We start from the raw sequence: 15710 nt of genomic DNA, 5'->3' as shown, positions 1-15710 counted from the left end.
CCCACTGTGTGGCACCTTGGGTAAGTGTCTTCTACTATAGCCTCAGGCTGACCAAAGCCTTGTGAGTGGATTTGGTAGATGGAAAGTGAAAGAAGCCCATCGTATATATGTGTGTGTGTGTGTGCACGTGTATATGTTTGTGTGTCTGTGTTTGTCCCCCCCCCCCATCATCACTTGACAACCGATATTGGTGTGTTTATGTCCCTGTAACTTAGCAGTTCGGCAAAAGTCACCGATAGAATAAGTACTAGGCTTATAAAAAATAAGTCCTGGGGTCGACTTGTTCGACTAAAAAGGCAGTGCTCCAACATGGCTGCAGTCAAATGACTGAAACAAATAAAAGAATTGCATTCATTCACTTTTACATCTGTTTTTCCGTGCCTGCATGGGTTAGATAAATAAGTTATTGAGAAATTGGCTTTAGGTGGGCTTGATCAGGATTGACCTGGAGTGAAGCAGCAACAAAAATCCATTGCAACTATCTTCTTCTAGTGTTCCAATCTACCAAAATGTAGACAGTTCCTTGTGACCATGAAATGCCTAGGTTATCTGTGGAAGATATTTAGGTGCAGAAAATCAGAGAAGAAAGAAGATTTGTGTAATTTGCACAGGAGTGAGCACTGTTTGGAAGTGATTGCAGAGAGGTTGTTGAGGTCATTAGCATTCTCAACCACCATTTAACATTCATATTCCATGCTGGTAGGGCTGGACAGTTTAACAAGGATCCAATGAGTCTGCTTTGTCGTGTTTTCTACAGCTGGATGCCCTTCCTAATACCAACCACTTTATAGTGTGTATAAGACAAAGAGTGTAGCGGAAGGCATATCATACAGCTCTGTTTAATACCATCATGTAGCTCATGAGTATGTCAAATGGAGTTTGCTTTGCTGCAAGTATTCGAACCCTGCACCTGTCAGGGATATAATTATCATGATCTCGCAGCATGTTGACACCTTCTGCACTTTTCCAGAGGCCAAATTGTCAGGTATTTAGTTTGGTGTGGTATCATTTCTACACTTCACTTGCAGCAATAATAAACACTCAAAGACAACTCACCACAATTTACTATATGTCCCAGAGCTTTAGGAAATCTTTTCAGATATTTATCAATTGTAAATTTCTGGTAATTCATTTCCATACTCTGCAAGTTATTCAGAAATGGAAGATATTCTTTGGGGTCCTGGAAAACAAAACAAAGAAAGTTTTTAAAAAATAATAAACAACTTAAATGAGTAATTTCCCTTATAAATTTGATCTTTATTCATTATGAATTTTATTGTAGGCTGTCTTTTGATATAATTGCATACTGTCTTGGCAAGACCTTAAATTGTATTTTGGTTGAGGTCCCAGTTTGGGAGTTCAAGAGTTTGGTGGAGTATGGAATCATCTCTTTGTTACTACAACTCCCAAATTTGTTCTGGTCTGGAATGGTAGTACATGTCAAGGGACCTGGTTATGGGACAGATGGCAGTAGATAGTCCTATGGTTTGGGTATTCAAGACCCAGAGGAGGGTTGGTCCCTAGATATGTGTGATAGAGATCCAACGTGTGGATATCCCCTGATGTCCTACCTGTGAAATAGGCCCTGTGCTTAAGGATAAAGCTTGGAGAGAAGGAGACTAGAATTGTAAACTATAACTAAACCAACAGAAAGCCACGTGGAACTATAGGTGCCAGGAAAAAAACTTGGAGTCTTCAGACTTTGGCATGGATTGCTAATGCCTGTAGGCATGGAATATGAAGATTAAAAGATAAATAGATAGAAAGGAAAAGAAAGGTACAATCCAACAAGACAAAAGAATGGGCAACATCTATAAACTTGAACAGATATAAGTAAAGAACCTTCTCTTTGCTAGTGTAATCTACAAGTCAGAGTAAGAACTTCTTTATGACCTTGATTTGCAAGAAACAACCAAATTATGTCAAATCATATCCACTGTCTTCAAAAAGAAAAGGAAACAGAAGATAATGTAGTTCTTACAATCTTTCTCTTCTTTCCAGTTACTCTCATCTTTGCTTACATAATGTGAGATAGCCATGAATCTCCTCCATAGCAAGACAGTTGTGCTTCATCATCATCATTTAACATCCATCTTCCATACATGTATGGGTTGGATGGTTTGACAAGGAACTGATGAGTCCAAAGATTGCAGCATGTTCCAATATCTGCTTTGGCATGTTTTCTACAATAGGATGCCCTTCCTAATGTCAACCACTTTCATGTGTGTACTTGGTGCTCTTTTTTGTGTCATGCAACATGCAAGTGAAAATGGGGAGGGCATCTTTATGTTAGGTGGTAGTTAAGGTATGAGGGGAGGGGTTGGGTTAGAGGAGGTTGTTATAGAGGAGCTATGTGACTCCTCACATTTAAGGTAGAGAGAGATAGAATGAACCAGTAGTGTCTCCAAAGAGATAGTTATGAGGTGTCCAGGTGGCACTTCAAGGTACAAGGTGAGAAGTAGTGAGTGGGGACAGAGAAGCTCGGAGCACGTGTTGGGTGGGGTTTGCAAGAGTGTATAGGGGCGGGGAGAAATAGGGGAAATGAGAGAGGGGGTAGGCAATATCTACAAAAGTTGGGTAGGGTTGAAGGGTGGATGGAAGGAGTGTTTGTCCCACTATCATAATTTAGCCTTTCAATACCTGGTAGTTAGTGACTTCAGGATCAGGGATGCCCAGAAGATGACCAGCATGGAAAAGAAGGGTCTGGAAGCTTAAGGATCCTGTGAATGGACAGAGATTTAGAGACATATTACTCGAAGCTTTTCACAAAATGGAGGAGAATTATAGCATCACATAATGAGGAAGACAACTGGAGTTTCTTACAGGACAACCTGTAGAGGGCTACTGACCAGATCTGTGGATGGTGCAAAGTCCCCTCTTGACATAAGGTAATGTAGTGGTGGAACAATGTAGCTGACAGGGCCATTAGGGAAATGAAACAGGCATGGAAGGACTGTGGTAGCAGGGTATCAGATCATCAGAAAGGAAGCTAGGAGACAGGTTTACTTAGCCAGAAGGGAAGCAAATAAGAAAAAAATTTACCAATGTTCTGTGTCGTGGGAACCAAAGACTTGAAGTGTTTCATGTTGCAAGACAGTGTGTGAGAGAGAATTGAGATGTCATAGGAGAGAAATGTGTCTACATGGATGATGGCTCACTTGCATTTAATGAGGCTGCAAAGAGAGAGACTTGGAGATGCCCTTATGGAAGGTTGTTAAATGAAGAGAATGAATGGGAGGAAGAGTGTCTGCTAAATGTTGACCCAACAAAGGAACCAGCTATCTAAATTGACAGTACTTTGGTAGATAAAGCAATTAAGGGTATGAAAACTGGGAAAGACCCGCCCATCAGGAATCACTGCAGAGATACTTAAAAAATCTGGCAGTATAGGCTATATGGGATTGTCATGGTTGGAATACATTTGATTATAAGTCTGTCTGTTCAGGGCACACCTGGAGGTAAACATCAACTACAGTACACTATCCATTCAATTTTTTTATCTCGACAGCATAAAAGTGAAAGACTAGTCACTCACCTTCTGTGACTTCTCAGCCACCATGAGAACAATATCAAAGTCATACATCCCCAGTGCTACGTTATACAATTCGTTGATGTCAACCATACAAAGAATATGGCGTAGTGTTTCTTCTAATGATGTTGTACTGTCAGGATTGGCTGGAAAAAAATAAAATAAAAAGGTGAATTAATAAACCTTGTGTCCAGCAAAAGTGAACATTAAATCCATTCATTTTTATGTCTGTTTTTCCATGCTAGCAAGAGGTAGACAATATTGCTGAGCTGTTCCTGTAGATTCGGAGTTTGGTATGGCATTCCATTACTACCATCTTCATTTTTTTCACAACTACTTCCACCCATTCCTGTAGGTATGGTAGCCATGTATCCCCTCTGTAGCAAGACACCCGTGCTTGTTTGTCATAGTTTAGCCTTTTAACAGTTGACATAAAGCCACCACCTCACTATACTCAATAGCCAAAGCATTTTCTCTCCTGTTCTTTTACTGTCTTGTGAGTTACTTGGCAACCTCACTAGTGCTGGTGCAACGGAAAAAAAAATCACCAAGTGCATAATGTAAAGTGGTTGGCATTAGGAAGGACATCCAGCCATAGAAATAATGCCAAAGCTAACACTGGAATTTGGTGCAGCTCTGCAGTTCACCAGATCCTGCCAAACTGTTCAACTCGTGTCAGTATGGACAATGGACACTAAATGATGACGATGATGTTCTTCCTATCACTAACCTTTACCTGTTTTTTTCAAGTAGGGGATATCTTATTCTAGATGTCTTGAAAGGTGAAAAGGCAGCAGACAACATGTTGATGGGAAATTATAGTAACCACTGGAAATTATGGTAACAATGATGTGCAAATATAAACACATACACGCACAAAGGGGCTCTTGAAGTTTCTGTCCACCAGATCCATATAAGAAGGATGCATGTATGTCTCATTGACTTGAACACTGAGTGATAGTCGTAAATGAGTGTCCCCATCATACAAGCAGTGTTGGTTACTTTCAATCTCCCATGAAAACATGTCAACCAATGGGAAAACATTACCTTGCTTGGAAACGGGAGAGGAAGGCATCCAACCATAGAAAATCTGCCTCAACACATTCCATCTAACTCATGCAAGCAAGGAAAAGTCAATGTTAAAATAGTGATGATGAGGATGATGACAATACTGATGTACACACAGCAAGCTTCTTTCACTTTCTGTCTATTAAATACACTCTTTGAGGCCCAATGTTCGAAAGGTGCTCTTTATATGCCAGTTATGTGACATCAGCATCAACCATGACTAAGATTTCATTTGGCTTGACAGGTCTTCTCAAGCACAGCACATTGCAAAAGGTCTTGGTCACTAGTCATTGTCTCTGTGATCTTTGAACTTTGAGCCTCACAGAGGCAATGACTAGTGACCAAGACCTTTGGTGATATGCTGTGCTCGAGAAGTTTCGTCAAGCCAAGTGAAATCATAGTCATGGCTGATGCTGGTGTCATGTAACTGGCACATAAAGAGCACTGGGCCTCACGGAGGCAAAGTGGCTGAGTTCTTTTCGAGTGTTGGGCCTCAGGGAGGCAATAACCGAGACCTTTGGCTTTATGTTGTGCTTGAGAAGAAGACCCATCAAGCAGAGCAAAATCACAGTCATGGCAGATACCGGTGTCATGCCAATGGCACCTGTGCTGGTGCCATTACACTCTCAGAGTGGTTGGCGTTAGGAAAGGCATCCAGATGAAGAAAACCATGCCAAATCAGACTGGAGTCTGGTGCAGCCTTCCAGCGTACCAGCCCAGTCAAACCATCCAATCCATGCCAGCATGGACAATGGAGATTAAATGATGATGATTAGGTTTTGATCAGCCCAGGATTTTAGCAGAAGATTCTTGCCCAAGGTGCCATGCTTTGAGAGCAAATCTGAAACCATATGGTTGGGAAGAGAAATTCATAATGATACAGGTATGCATTCACCAAGACAAATTTAAGTTAATCTAGAAAGAATGAGAATGGTTCAGAGTCCAGTCTCATTGTGCAGAACCTTGAGCAAGTATGTTCTACTATAGTCTTGGGCTGACCAAAGCCTTGTGAGTGGATTTGGTAGACAGAAACTGAAAGAATCTTGTGATATATATATATATATATGGAAATGTCAAATGAATGCTCAACACTGCATTGGTGGATGGAAGTTATTTGTTTGTGAATTAAGGCTACCATTGGTTTCATGTTAAGAAAAAGAAGAAAATAATCTTAACAATTTTTCAAGTCTATCACATGAAGGAATGGAGATGAGCACCATTCTTCCATGTGATAGGCTTGAAAAATTGTCAAGATATTAAGATGCTTTTCTATTTTTCTTAACATGAAACCAATGATAGCCTTAATTCACAAATATGTGTGTGTATGTGTGTCTCCTCACCACTGCTTGACAAGCAGTATTGGGTGCTTATGTCCCCATAACGTAGCAGTTCAGCAAAAGAGACAGACAGAATAAATACCGGGCTTAAAATAATAAAAGAAAATATGTACAGGGGTCAATTCATTCAACTAAAAAATTCTCCAAGGTGGTGCCCCAGCATGGCCACAGTCTAATGACTGAAACAAGTAAAAGATAATAATGAAAGTACAATTAAAATAAAAAAAGGACAGAAGAAAATCAGAATTGTGATTAGCTGTAATTACCTTTAATTTTATAAATGACTGTTAAGGCCTTTTCAATTTCAGGAGGGTTTTTCTTGATATGAGCAGTGAGAATTGGTAATACAAGCCTGAAGAACAGAAAAGGATAAGTCACAAATATTATATATTATATATATCTCCGGCCAGATGCCCTCCCTAATACCAACCACTCTAAAAGTGAAAAGCACCTATTGCACTCTTGGAGTGGTTGGCGTTAAGAAGGGCATCCAGCTGTAGAAAGCATGCCAAATCAGACTGGAATCTGGTACAGCCCGAGCTTACCAGCCTTGGTTAAACTGTCCAACCCATGCCAGCATGGGAAACAGACATTAAATGATGATGATGATGATGATATAAAAAAAGAAAAGAACCCCACCCAAAATTATCATTTAAAATTTTGGAAAAAAAACCTCCCACAGCAAAAAAGAGACTGATGCTTAATGGCATAGGAATAAGACATAGGGTTAAATTCACCTAACAACCATATGGTCCCAGATTTAAACCTGCAAACTGGCATCTTGGGTAAAAATATAAAATTCACGGAGAGTTAGAGCTTCGAATAAACAAACAACGAGAGAGTGGACGTACAAAGTAAACAATCAACAAAGACAAACATTAAGGGCCATTAGGCCAAGACGAATTGTAATGGGTAACGCCTGGGAGAATTTTTTTCAAGGAAATAGAATAATTAGAAGAGAAGAAAATAGTAGAAGAAAAATGTCAGGAGCCCAGAATGCTAGATGGTGAAGAAAAAATCTGGTATACATTGCAATAGGGAGGATGTAGATATATGTTCAGCCTACGCAAGCAAAGAGAAAACAAAAACAGGCATATGATGATGATGATGATGATGATTGTGGTGTTACTTCCTTTATTTCCTAAGGGGCAATTCTCAAAAAGAAATCAGGGGTTTCTCAAGATAAACTTGATGTGGTGAATGTGAAGCAGCTGTGACAGCATTCTTATATGGGAAAAGGTTCTCATTAAAGATGAAAGGAAGGGTCTATAAGAGTTGTGTGAGAGCTGCAATGCTGTATGAGAGTGAGACATGGTGTCTGAGGGAGAGAGAGAGAGAGAGAGAGATGGTAATTTTGAGACGAACTGAGAGAGCAATGATGAGAGAAATGTATGGGGTGAAGCTGTTTGATAAGAGGAGGACTGAGGACTGGGGCTGGAGGAATTGGTGGAATGGTTGGCAAGGGCGAATAGAGTGAGGTGGTATGGGCATGTGTTGAGGAGGGGTGAAGAGCCTGTTCTGAGGAGGGTGATTGTATTTGTGGTAAATGGAGTGCAAAAGCAAGGTAGACTGAGGAAAAGGTAGAGGGGACAGGTGGAGGAAGAGATTGGGAGGGTTGGTTTGAAAAAGAAGGACGCCCAAAACCGGGCAAGATGGTGTGAGGGCAGTTGCTATGACACTGAGGGTAGATCCAGCTACCCCTGTTAATGGGGACAAAACCCGGATTTAAAATACTGGATGATGATGATGAGGAAGGGCATCCAGCTGCAGAAACCTTGCCAGATCAAACTGGAGCCTTGTGCAACCTCCTGGCTTGCCAGTCCTCAGTCAAACCAACCAACCCATACCAGCATGGAAAGCAGATGTTAAACAATGATGATGATGATGATTTTATAACAATATACAAATTTTCATAGTTGTTGTCTCAGCCATGCCAGCATGGAAAGCAGATGTTCAATGACGATGATGAAGATGATGTTTAATCCATGCAAAAACGAAAGAGTCAATGTAAAATTGCAAAAGAAACTTAGAAGGAAAACATCAAATACCTTTCCTTTTCTTTCTTGTCTAAAATTTCAATGATAGCATCACAGACTATGTTCACTTTGGATGAGTTCTCTTCACCTTCAGATTTATTTAAAGTGGCTCGATCAGAATAAGAACTGGCATACATTGTTTGTGTAGAATCTTCCATTCTAAAAATAATAAAGACACATCACTAATTAACATTATTAAAAAATAATCTCAATTGTTACAAGAGAAAGAATGTGTCTGGATGAGAAGAAAGTAATATGGCTGTGTGAAGACATTTGATCTGGTTTTCATTCAGTTTGTTTTGGTATGTACAGAAGATGAAATGGTAATTGGCTTCAGGTCAATTCAACCCTTTAGGGTTTTAGCTATCAGAACACATGGAGCATATGATTTAGATGTAAAATATATTAACAACAACAATACAGCTGTAATTTACTTGTTATATTTTATCTATAGCATGTTTATTTACTGTTGACTAAGTTGTCACAATGTGATGTTTATTAAAAAATTAATTGAAAAATGACAATATGAAATAAAATATACAGACCCAAGCTCTGACAAGAACAATGTGAGAAGATTGTCTTCTGATACTTGTTTGACAAAACTTTCAATATTGGTTAAAAACAACGATGGATTATGATCATAAGCTAAATTCATATTTATTCTGTGTTTTCTCATAAGAGCCAATGCATCATGAAACTTGAGGCTACAAAGAAATATAACACTATAATTACACTAAGCATTAATTATGATTCATTCTTAAATTCACAATAATTCAATCTAATAAGCACTTAACCCTTTTGTTACCATATTTCTGTTGAGATGCTCTGTGTTTCTTTCAATTATTTTAAATATAACAAAGAATTTAGTAAAATAACTTCGTTATCATTAAGCTAGTGTTAGGAACATAAATTATGACTATGGTTTGGTGGAAGACTTTAATTCAAAACTTATAAAAACAGGACATTTGTACTACAGAGCCAGAGCCGGTTTCAGCCAGGTTGGTATCAAAAGGGTTAAGCAATGGACTTTTCGCAGTTTGTATTAATTATTCAGTCTAGTCATTCAATTAATCTGTAATAGATGAACTGTTTTTATATTTAGTGAAAACTACTTGCTCTAATCTCTCACCTGACACACAATCACTTCATTCAGATACACACCACCCCCCATCCACTACTCTCAGCTGAGAGGTCTTTGTCTTGCAAGTTACTTGGCAACACCGTTGGTGCCACGTAAAAAGTACCTGTGACAATGCCACACAAAAAGCACCTGTGCTGATGCCAAGTAAAAAGTATCCCATACACTTCGTTAAGTAGGTGGCATTGGGAAGGGCATTCAGCTCTAGAGACCATGCCAAAGCAACTGGAGCCTGGTGCAGTTCTCTGGCTTGCCAGCTCTGGTCAAACCATCCAATCCATGTCATCATGGAAAACAGACATTAAATGACAATGATGATGATCATCATCATTTAACGTCCGTTTTCCATGCTGGCATGGGTTGAATGCTTTGACTGAGGCCTGGAAAGCCAGCGGCTGCACCAGTCTCCAATCTGATCTGGCAGTGTTTCTACAGCTGGATGCCCTTCCTAACGCCAACCACTCAGAGAGTGTAGTGGGTGCTTTTTACGTGCCACCAGCATAGGAGCCAGTCAGGCAGACCTGGCATCAATCACATTCAGATAGTGCTTTTTATGTGCCACTTGCATGGGAGCCAGTCAGGGGGCACCAGCATTAACTACATTCAGATGGTGCATTTTACATGCCACCGGCATGGGAGCCAGTCAGACAGCCCTGGTATTGATCACGTTCAGATACTGGTTTTTATGTGCCACAGGTACAGGAGCCAGTCAAGAGGAACTAGCATCAGCCCCGTTCGGATGGTGCTTTTTACATGCCATCGGCACAGGGTATAATTTGACAAAAATATGGTAACAAAAGGATTAAAGTGATCTAAAACTGTTCCATCAAAATTTCATGTTAATTTATGCTCAGAATATCAGCTTAATAACAACAAGGTTATTTTACAAAATTCTTCCTTATTTAAAAAATTAACTGAATCAAAAACAGTGTATTTAAATGAAAATCTGGCAACAAAAGGATTCTTATAAAAAATACATAAAAGAATATAGAAAGGCAATACTTTAGAACATATTTCAATGTACTGCATAAAGATATTCATACTTATTTAGTTTCTGTTGAATGGAAGAAAGTAGCAAAGCTCGGGGATGGACAGTTTCAAGGTTGCCTCGTGGCATTTGTAATACAAGCTTTGTACTGTTATGTACGACTGTAACAATACATGAACCTCGCTCCACTCGACGTATAATCTCATCAAAAGGGTGTCCACTGTTTTCATGAAGTGTGGCAATATCTGTAAAATAGCATAAAAGATATGAAATTAGTGTTCTGACTTTAATTTTCATTCCATTACTAGAAACACCATCATCATAAGTTACTGTATGTCTACCCATATTGATGATAAACTATGGACAACACTACTACACAGAAGAGTTCTTTGCTATTGTTTAGCCAATGGTCAGTCTTTAGATTGAGCAAACTTATGTGTATTCGTATCATCATCATTTAATGTCTGTTTTCCAAGCTGGCATAGGTTGGATGGGTTGACAGGAACTGGCAAGCCAGTGAGCTGCACCATGCTCCAATTGTCTGGTTTCTATGGCTGGGTGCTCTTCCTAACACTGACCACTTCACAGAGTGTACAGGGTGCTTTTTACAAGGCACCAGCACGCACACATTCAAGAACAGAAAATAGGAGATTCAGTTAAATTTTTTATTATAACATCATAAATTACATAGTCTTTACACATGTTTCACTGGTGTGTATTTGTATGTTGTGTGGTAATTGTTATATGGATGATTCCATAATTGCCTTATAATGCCAGATCATCAGAAGTAAACAGTAATTTAATCCACTGTTGGTTATTAGCATCAATCAGTAGGCAGAAAGTGGCAATGGGAAAGGCATCTAGTTGCAGAAGCCAAACCAAATGACAGGTATGAACAACCGCTTCCAACAAGAAATGACTTGAACTGCTGTGATGGTCTATCCCAACCCACGCCAGCATGGGAAGCAAGCATAAAAATGATATGCATACATACATATACAGAGTGGCTCAGAAGTCACAAAAGTGTTGGCAATTCATTTATGTTTAATTTTAAATTTACAGTACTTTAGCACCATATTACAATATGTATATAGGAAATATATGTGCGTTAGATGTGAAAAATCACATTTTGTATACTACAAATTAAAAAAACGTCATTACAACAAATATATTAAAATTTTAGACCACTTTGTGACTTTTGGGTCACCCTGTACATACACATCTGAGGAAAAACAAGCTCCTGTCAAATCTTCCAATCCCTATTCTCTCTCTCATACTTATCTTGCACTTTCACTTCACACCTCTCTCTCTCTCTCCATCTCTTCCCCTAAAGAGAAGCCATATATTTGACTCTTCAGCAAGACACCTGCTCCTGACCATTTATCATAATTTTGTATTCCTCAATATTATATCCCACTCAGTTGAGGGGGCCTTGCTGATGCTATATGAAAAGCACTTTGAAGTGGTTGGCATTAGAAAGGAAATCCAGCTGTAGAAACCATGTCAAAGAAGACACTGGAGCCTGGCATGGGCTCCTGGCTTGTCAGTTCATGTTGAACATCCAACCTATGCCAACACAGACAAAAAGACATTAAATAATGATGATAATGATGATGATGATATTTCTGCCAATGAGGAGGTAAATTTTAATTATCATTTTATCTTAAACCATACATACCTTTAGTATTTGTTTTCAAGTTCAAGAACCGACATGTATGGCTTAGTGTAGTCAAAATCAAAAATTTTTCATGGACAGCCATTGATGTACAGTTATTAGCCAACTAAAAAAAAAAACACAAACAAAAACAAAACTAATGATCAATTAAATGAAAGTGAACATTAAAATATTACTAATTGATTAACCCTTTCGTTAACGTATTTATTTTGAGATGCTCTGTGTTTCTTTCAATTACTTTATATATAACAAAGAATTTAGTAAAATAACTTACGGATCATTTAGCTAATGTTAGGAACATAAATTGTGACTAAGGTTTGGTGGAAGATTTTAATTAAAAACTTATGAAAACAAGACATTTGTACTACAGAGCCAGAGGCAGTTTCAGCCGGGTTGGCATCAAAAGGGTTAAATTAATCATTTATTAACCCTTTTGTTACCATATTTCTGTTGAGATGCTCTGTGTTTCTTTCAATTAATTTGAAATACTACAAAGAATTTAGTAAAAATAACTTAGTTATCATTTAGCTAGTGCTAGGAACATGAATTGTGACTAAGGTTTGGTGGAAGATTTTAATTCAAGCCTTCATCAGGTGTCCTGGTAAAATTTCGAACCCAACCTTGAGTTCTCATTCCTAAGGTATTTTTTGTTGATGTTATTATTCATCAGCATCATTTAATGTCCGTTTTCCATGCTAGCATGGGTTGGATGGTGCGACTGGGGTCTGGGAAGCCAGGAGGCTGCACCAGGCTCCAGTCTGATCTGCCAGTGTTTCTACAGCCGGATGCCCTTCCTAATGTCCACCACTCCAATAGTATAGAGAGTGCTTTTTGTACATGCCACTGGCACAGGTGCCAGAGGGGGCTGGCATCGACCGCAATTATACAGTGCTTTTTACGTGCCACCGGCACAGAAGCAAGTCAAGGCGGCACTGGCATTGGCCACATTCATATGGTGCTTTTTATATGCCACCGGCACAGGGACCACAACTACAATTTCCATTTGATTGTGATTTGATTTGATTTGATTTTGACGTACTTGACTCAATAGGTTCCCTCAAGCACAGCATGTCGCCCAATGATCCAAGGTACTTTTTGAGTGGGCTGGTTATGCGACACTGGTGTAGGTTACAGCTGTGAACTCACTTTATTTGCTGGGTCACAGCTGTAAACTATTATTATTATTATTTATTCAAGGCACTGCCTAGAACTGAACTCGCAGTCTTGGGGTTAGTAGCCTGTGCTCTTAACCATTAGGCTACATTATCACTCTATAATTGCCTGCAGTCTCAACATGTACTCTCTTCACTGTTTGATTTATTTTGGTAATCCTGCAGATTTTAGTGGTGGTGGTCATGGAGGAGGAAGGTAAAGTGGGTGAAATCAGGGAATGAGAGTCTGTGTTCCTATGGGCTTCCTCACTAGAAGGAGTTGATAAGCTTAGAGAGACACTGTTCTTGTTTTTTGTGAAGCACAGGAAGGGCTGTGTGGTTAAGTAGAGAACCAGATGAGGTGGTCTACAGTATGGGCAAGAAACAGAGTACCACATTAGATAAATTAAGAGTAAGGGTAAGTTGTTGAGTACCAGATGAGATGGTTTATAGTATGGGTAACAAACGGAGTACTACATTTGAAGAAATAGAGTAAGGGCAAGTTGTTGAGTAGAAGATATGATTTATAGCATGGGTAAATGGTAGAGTACAACATTAGATGAATTAAAGTAAGGACAAATGGTAGAGTACCAAATGAGATGAGTTCTAATTCTAAGCTTGTAGATTTTCCTTTTTAGAGTTCAAATCCCATTAACATTGACCTTACACAAAAAAACAAAACAAAAACCTATCCTTCATCAAATTACACTTGTACCCCAAATAAAATCCATACCTCTTTATCATTTATGTAGAGACGGTGTTTTGATGTTAGACCCAGAATCACAACCTGTAACAAAATAGAAAAATAGTAAAATATTAATTATGATTTCAGTGTCTGTAATTTAGAGGAAGTTATGATTTGAACTTATATACAATCACCTTAACGAATCACCATCACATTAACACAGCTTTTATTTGTTTTTATAGCTTTGTTAGGAAGACCTTTTCTTCATGACCTCTGACACTGGTTGAAGGAAGGAAGGAAGATTTATCCTCACACTGGAGACCTAACCTGAATACTGACAGAGTGTACCTTGCTCAAGGTACCCAAGGGTGAGGTGGTGTTGTCAAACTGGGCAATGGATAAGTCTACCACCCAATAATAAATACAGTCCCTCCGACAAGCAACCACTGAGTTTTCTCATCATCATCATCGTCGTCGTTGTTTAACATCCGCTTTCCATGCTGGCATGGGTTGGATGGTTTGACTGAGGGCTGGTGAGCCAGAAGGCTGTGCCAGGCTCCCTCAGAAGGATCAATATGGTAGAAGACATATAACCAAGCTGCTGTGCAGAAGGATTGAAATCAGAGCCATGTGATTGTAAAGTAAACTTCTTAATACACAGCCATTCCTGTAAACATGCATGCAGAGACTTCGGTCAGTTTGGAGCTAAAGTAGAAGACACTTGCTCGGGTGCCACCACACAGTGAGATTGAACCTGGAACCATGTGGTTGGGAAGCAAGCTTCGTACCAAACAGCTGTACATGCACCTATAACAATATGTTTAGATATGATTGCATACAATCAAATTTAATTTTCACAGATTTCCTGGAAGGAAAATGAGTCCTCACCTTGCCACTGATCTGACAGACAGCCATAGTTGAACACTGCTGAGGAAATATCACAGGTGCTCCAGCTTCAGACATCCAAGGCGATAAAACTTGGGTACCTTTAAAAGAAAAAAAATAATAATAAAATAATGTAGCAAACATTTCTCTTATTCTTTGAATTGTACATAGCATGGTCGTGTGGTAAGAAGCTTACTTTCCAACCACATGGTTCTGTTTTCAGTCCCACTGTGTGGCACCTTGGGCAAGTGTCTTCTACTATAGCCCCAGACCGACCAAAGCCTTGTGAGTAGACTTGGTAGATGGAAACTGAAAGAAGCCCATTGTGTATATATATATATATATATATATATATATATATATGTGTGTGTGTGTGTGTGTGTGTGTGTGTGTGTGTGTGTGTGTGTGTGTGTCTGTGTTTGTCCCCCCAACATCGCTTGACAACCGATGCTGGTGTGTTAACATCCCCGTAACTTAGCAGTTCGGCATAAGTACTAGGCGTACAAAGAATAGGTCCTGGTGTCTATTAGTTCGACTAAAAGGTGGTGCTCCAGCATGACCGCAGTCATATGACTGAAACATGTAAAAGAATCTAATAGGTGCCTTGATCTGAGAAAGTATTTAAACTGAAGGAACCATGTTATGGAAGAACCACTCTAAGCATTTAATAACACGCAAAAATGTTAAATTCACTTAATTTTGGCATCTTTTCTGATGCTAACTCTGCCCTATTTTTCAAGTAAGAGATCCTTTATTTCATACATCTTTGGAGGTACAGAGCTAATAGACAATTTGTTGACAGAGGAAATGGCAACACCACAAGTAATTGTAGTTTGCACTTTCAGAGAAGTGCATGCACAGAGGCACACATACCTATGTATGTACGTCAAAGACTCGAGGTATTTCGTGTTGCAAGACAGTGTAGGAGAGAGAATAGTGATGTTGTAGGAGAGAAATGTGTTCGCATGGATGATGGTACGCTTGCACTAAATGAGGCTGCAAAGAAAGAGGTCTGGAGATGCCACTACGATAGATTGCTTAATAAAGAGAATGGATGGGAGGAAGAGAGCCTGCCGTATGTCGACCCAATAGAGGGACCAGCTATCCGAGTTGATAGTACCAGGGTAGATAAAGCAATTAAGAGTATGAAGACCGGGAAAGCCCCTGGCCCATCAGGAATCACTGCAGAGATGCTCAAAATATCTGGCAGTGTTGGCT

General features: G+C 39.3%; 1 protein-coding gene across 1 annotated transcript in view; it reads right to left on the bottom strand.

Annotated features, from left to right (window-relative positions):
• Positions 1 to 15710, bottom strand: part of LOC106875593 (putative elongator complex protein 1) — a 64369-nt gene that overhangs the window by 21095 nt on the left and 27564 nt on the right. Inside the window, exons 16-24 of the mRNA XM_014923810.2 lie at positions 14496 to 14593; positions 13656 to 13709; positions 11775 to 11877; positions 10152 to 10341; positions 8516 to 8674; positions 7983 to 8129; positions 6201 to 6286; positions 3536 to 3675; positions 1057 to 1180 (exon numbers count right to left, since the gene is read on the bottom strand). Of these exons, the coding sequence (XP_014779296.1) occupies positions 1057 to 1180; positions 3536 to 3675; positions 6201 to 6286; positions 7983 to 8129; positions 8516 to 8674; positions 10152 to 10341; positions 11775 to 11877; positions 13656 to 13709; positions 14496 to 14593 (1101 nt within the window). The remainder of the gene's footprint in view (positions 1 to 1056; positions 1181 to 3535; positions 3676 to 6200; positions 6287 to 7982; positions 8130 to 8515; positions 8675 to 10151; positions 10342 to 11774; positions 11878 to 13655; positions 13710 to 14495; positions 14594 to 15710) is intronic.

The sequence above is a fragment of the Octopus bimaculoides genome, chromosome 3 (assembly GCF_001194135.2).
Source record: "Octopus bimaculoides isolate UCB-OBI-ISO-001 chromosome 3, ASM119413v2, whole genome shotgun sequence".
NCBI lineage: Eukaryota > Metazoa > Mollusca > Cephalopoda > Octopoda > Octopodidae > Octopus > Octopus bimaculoides.
This window is presented reverse-complemented; position numbering and strand designations above follow the sequence as displayed.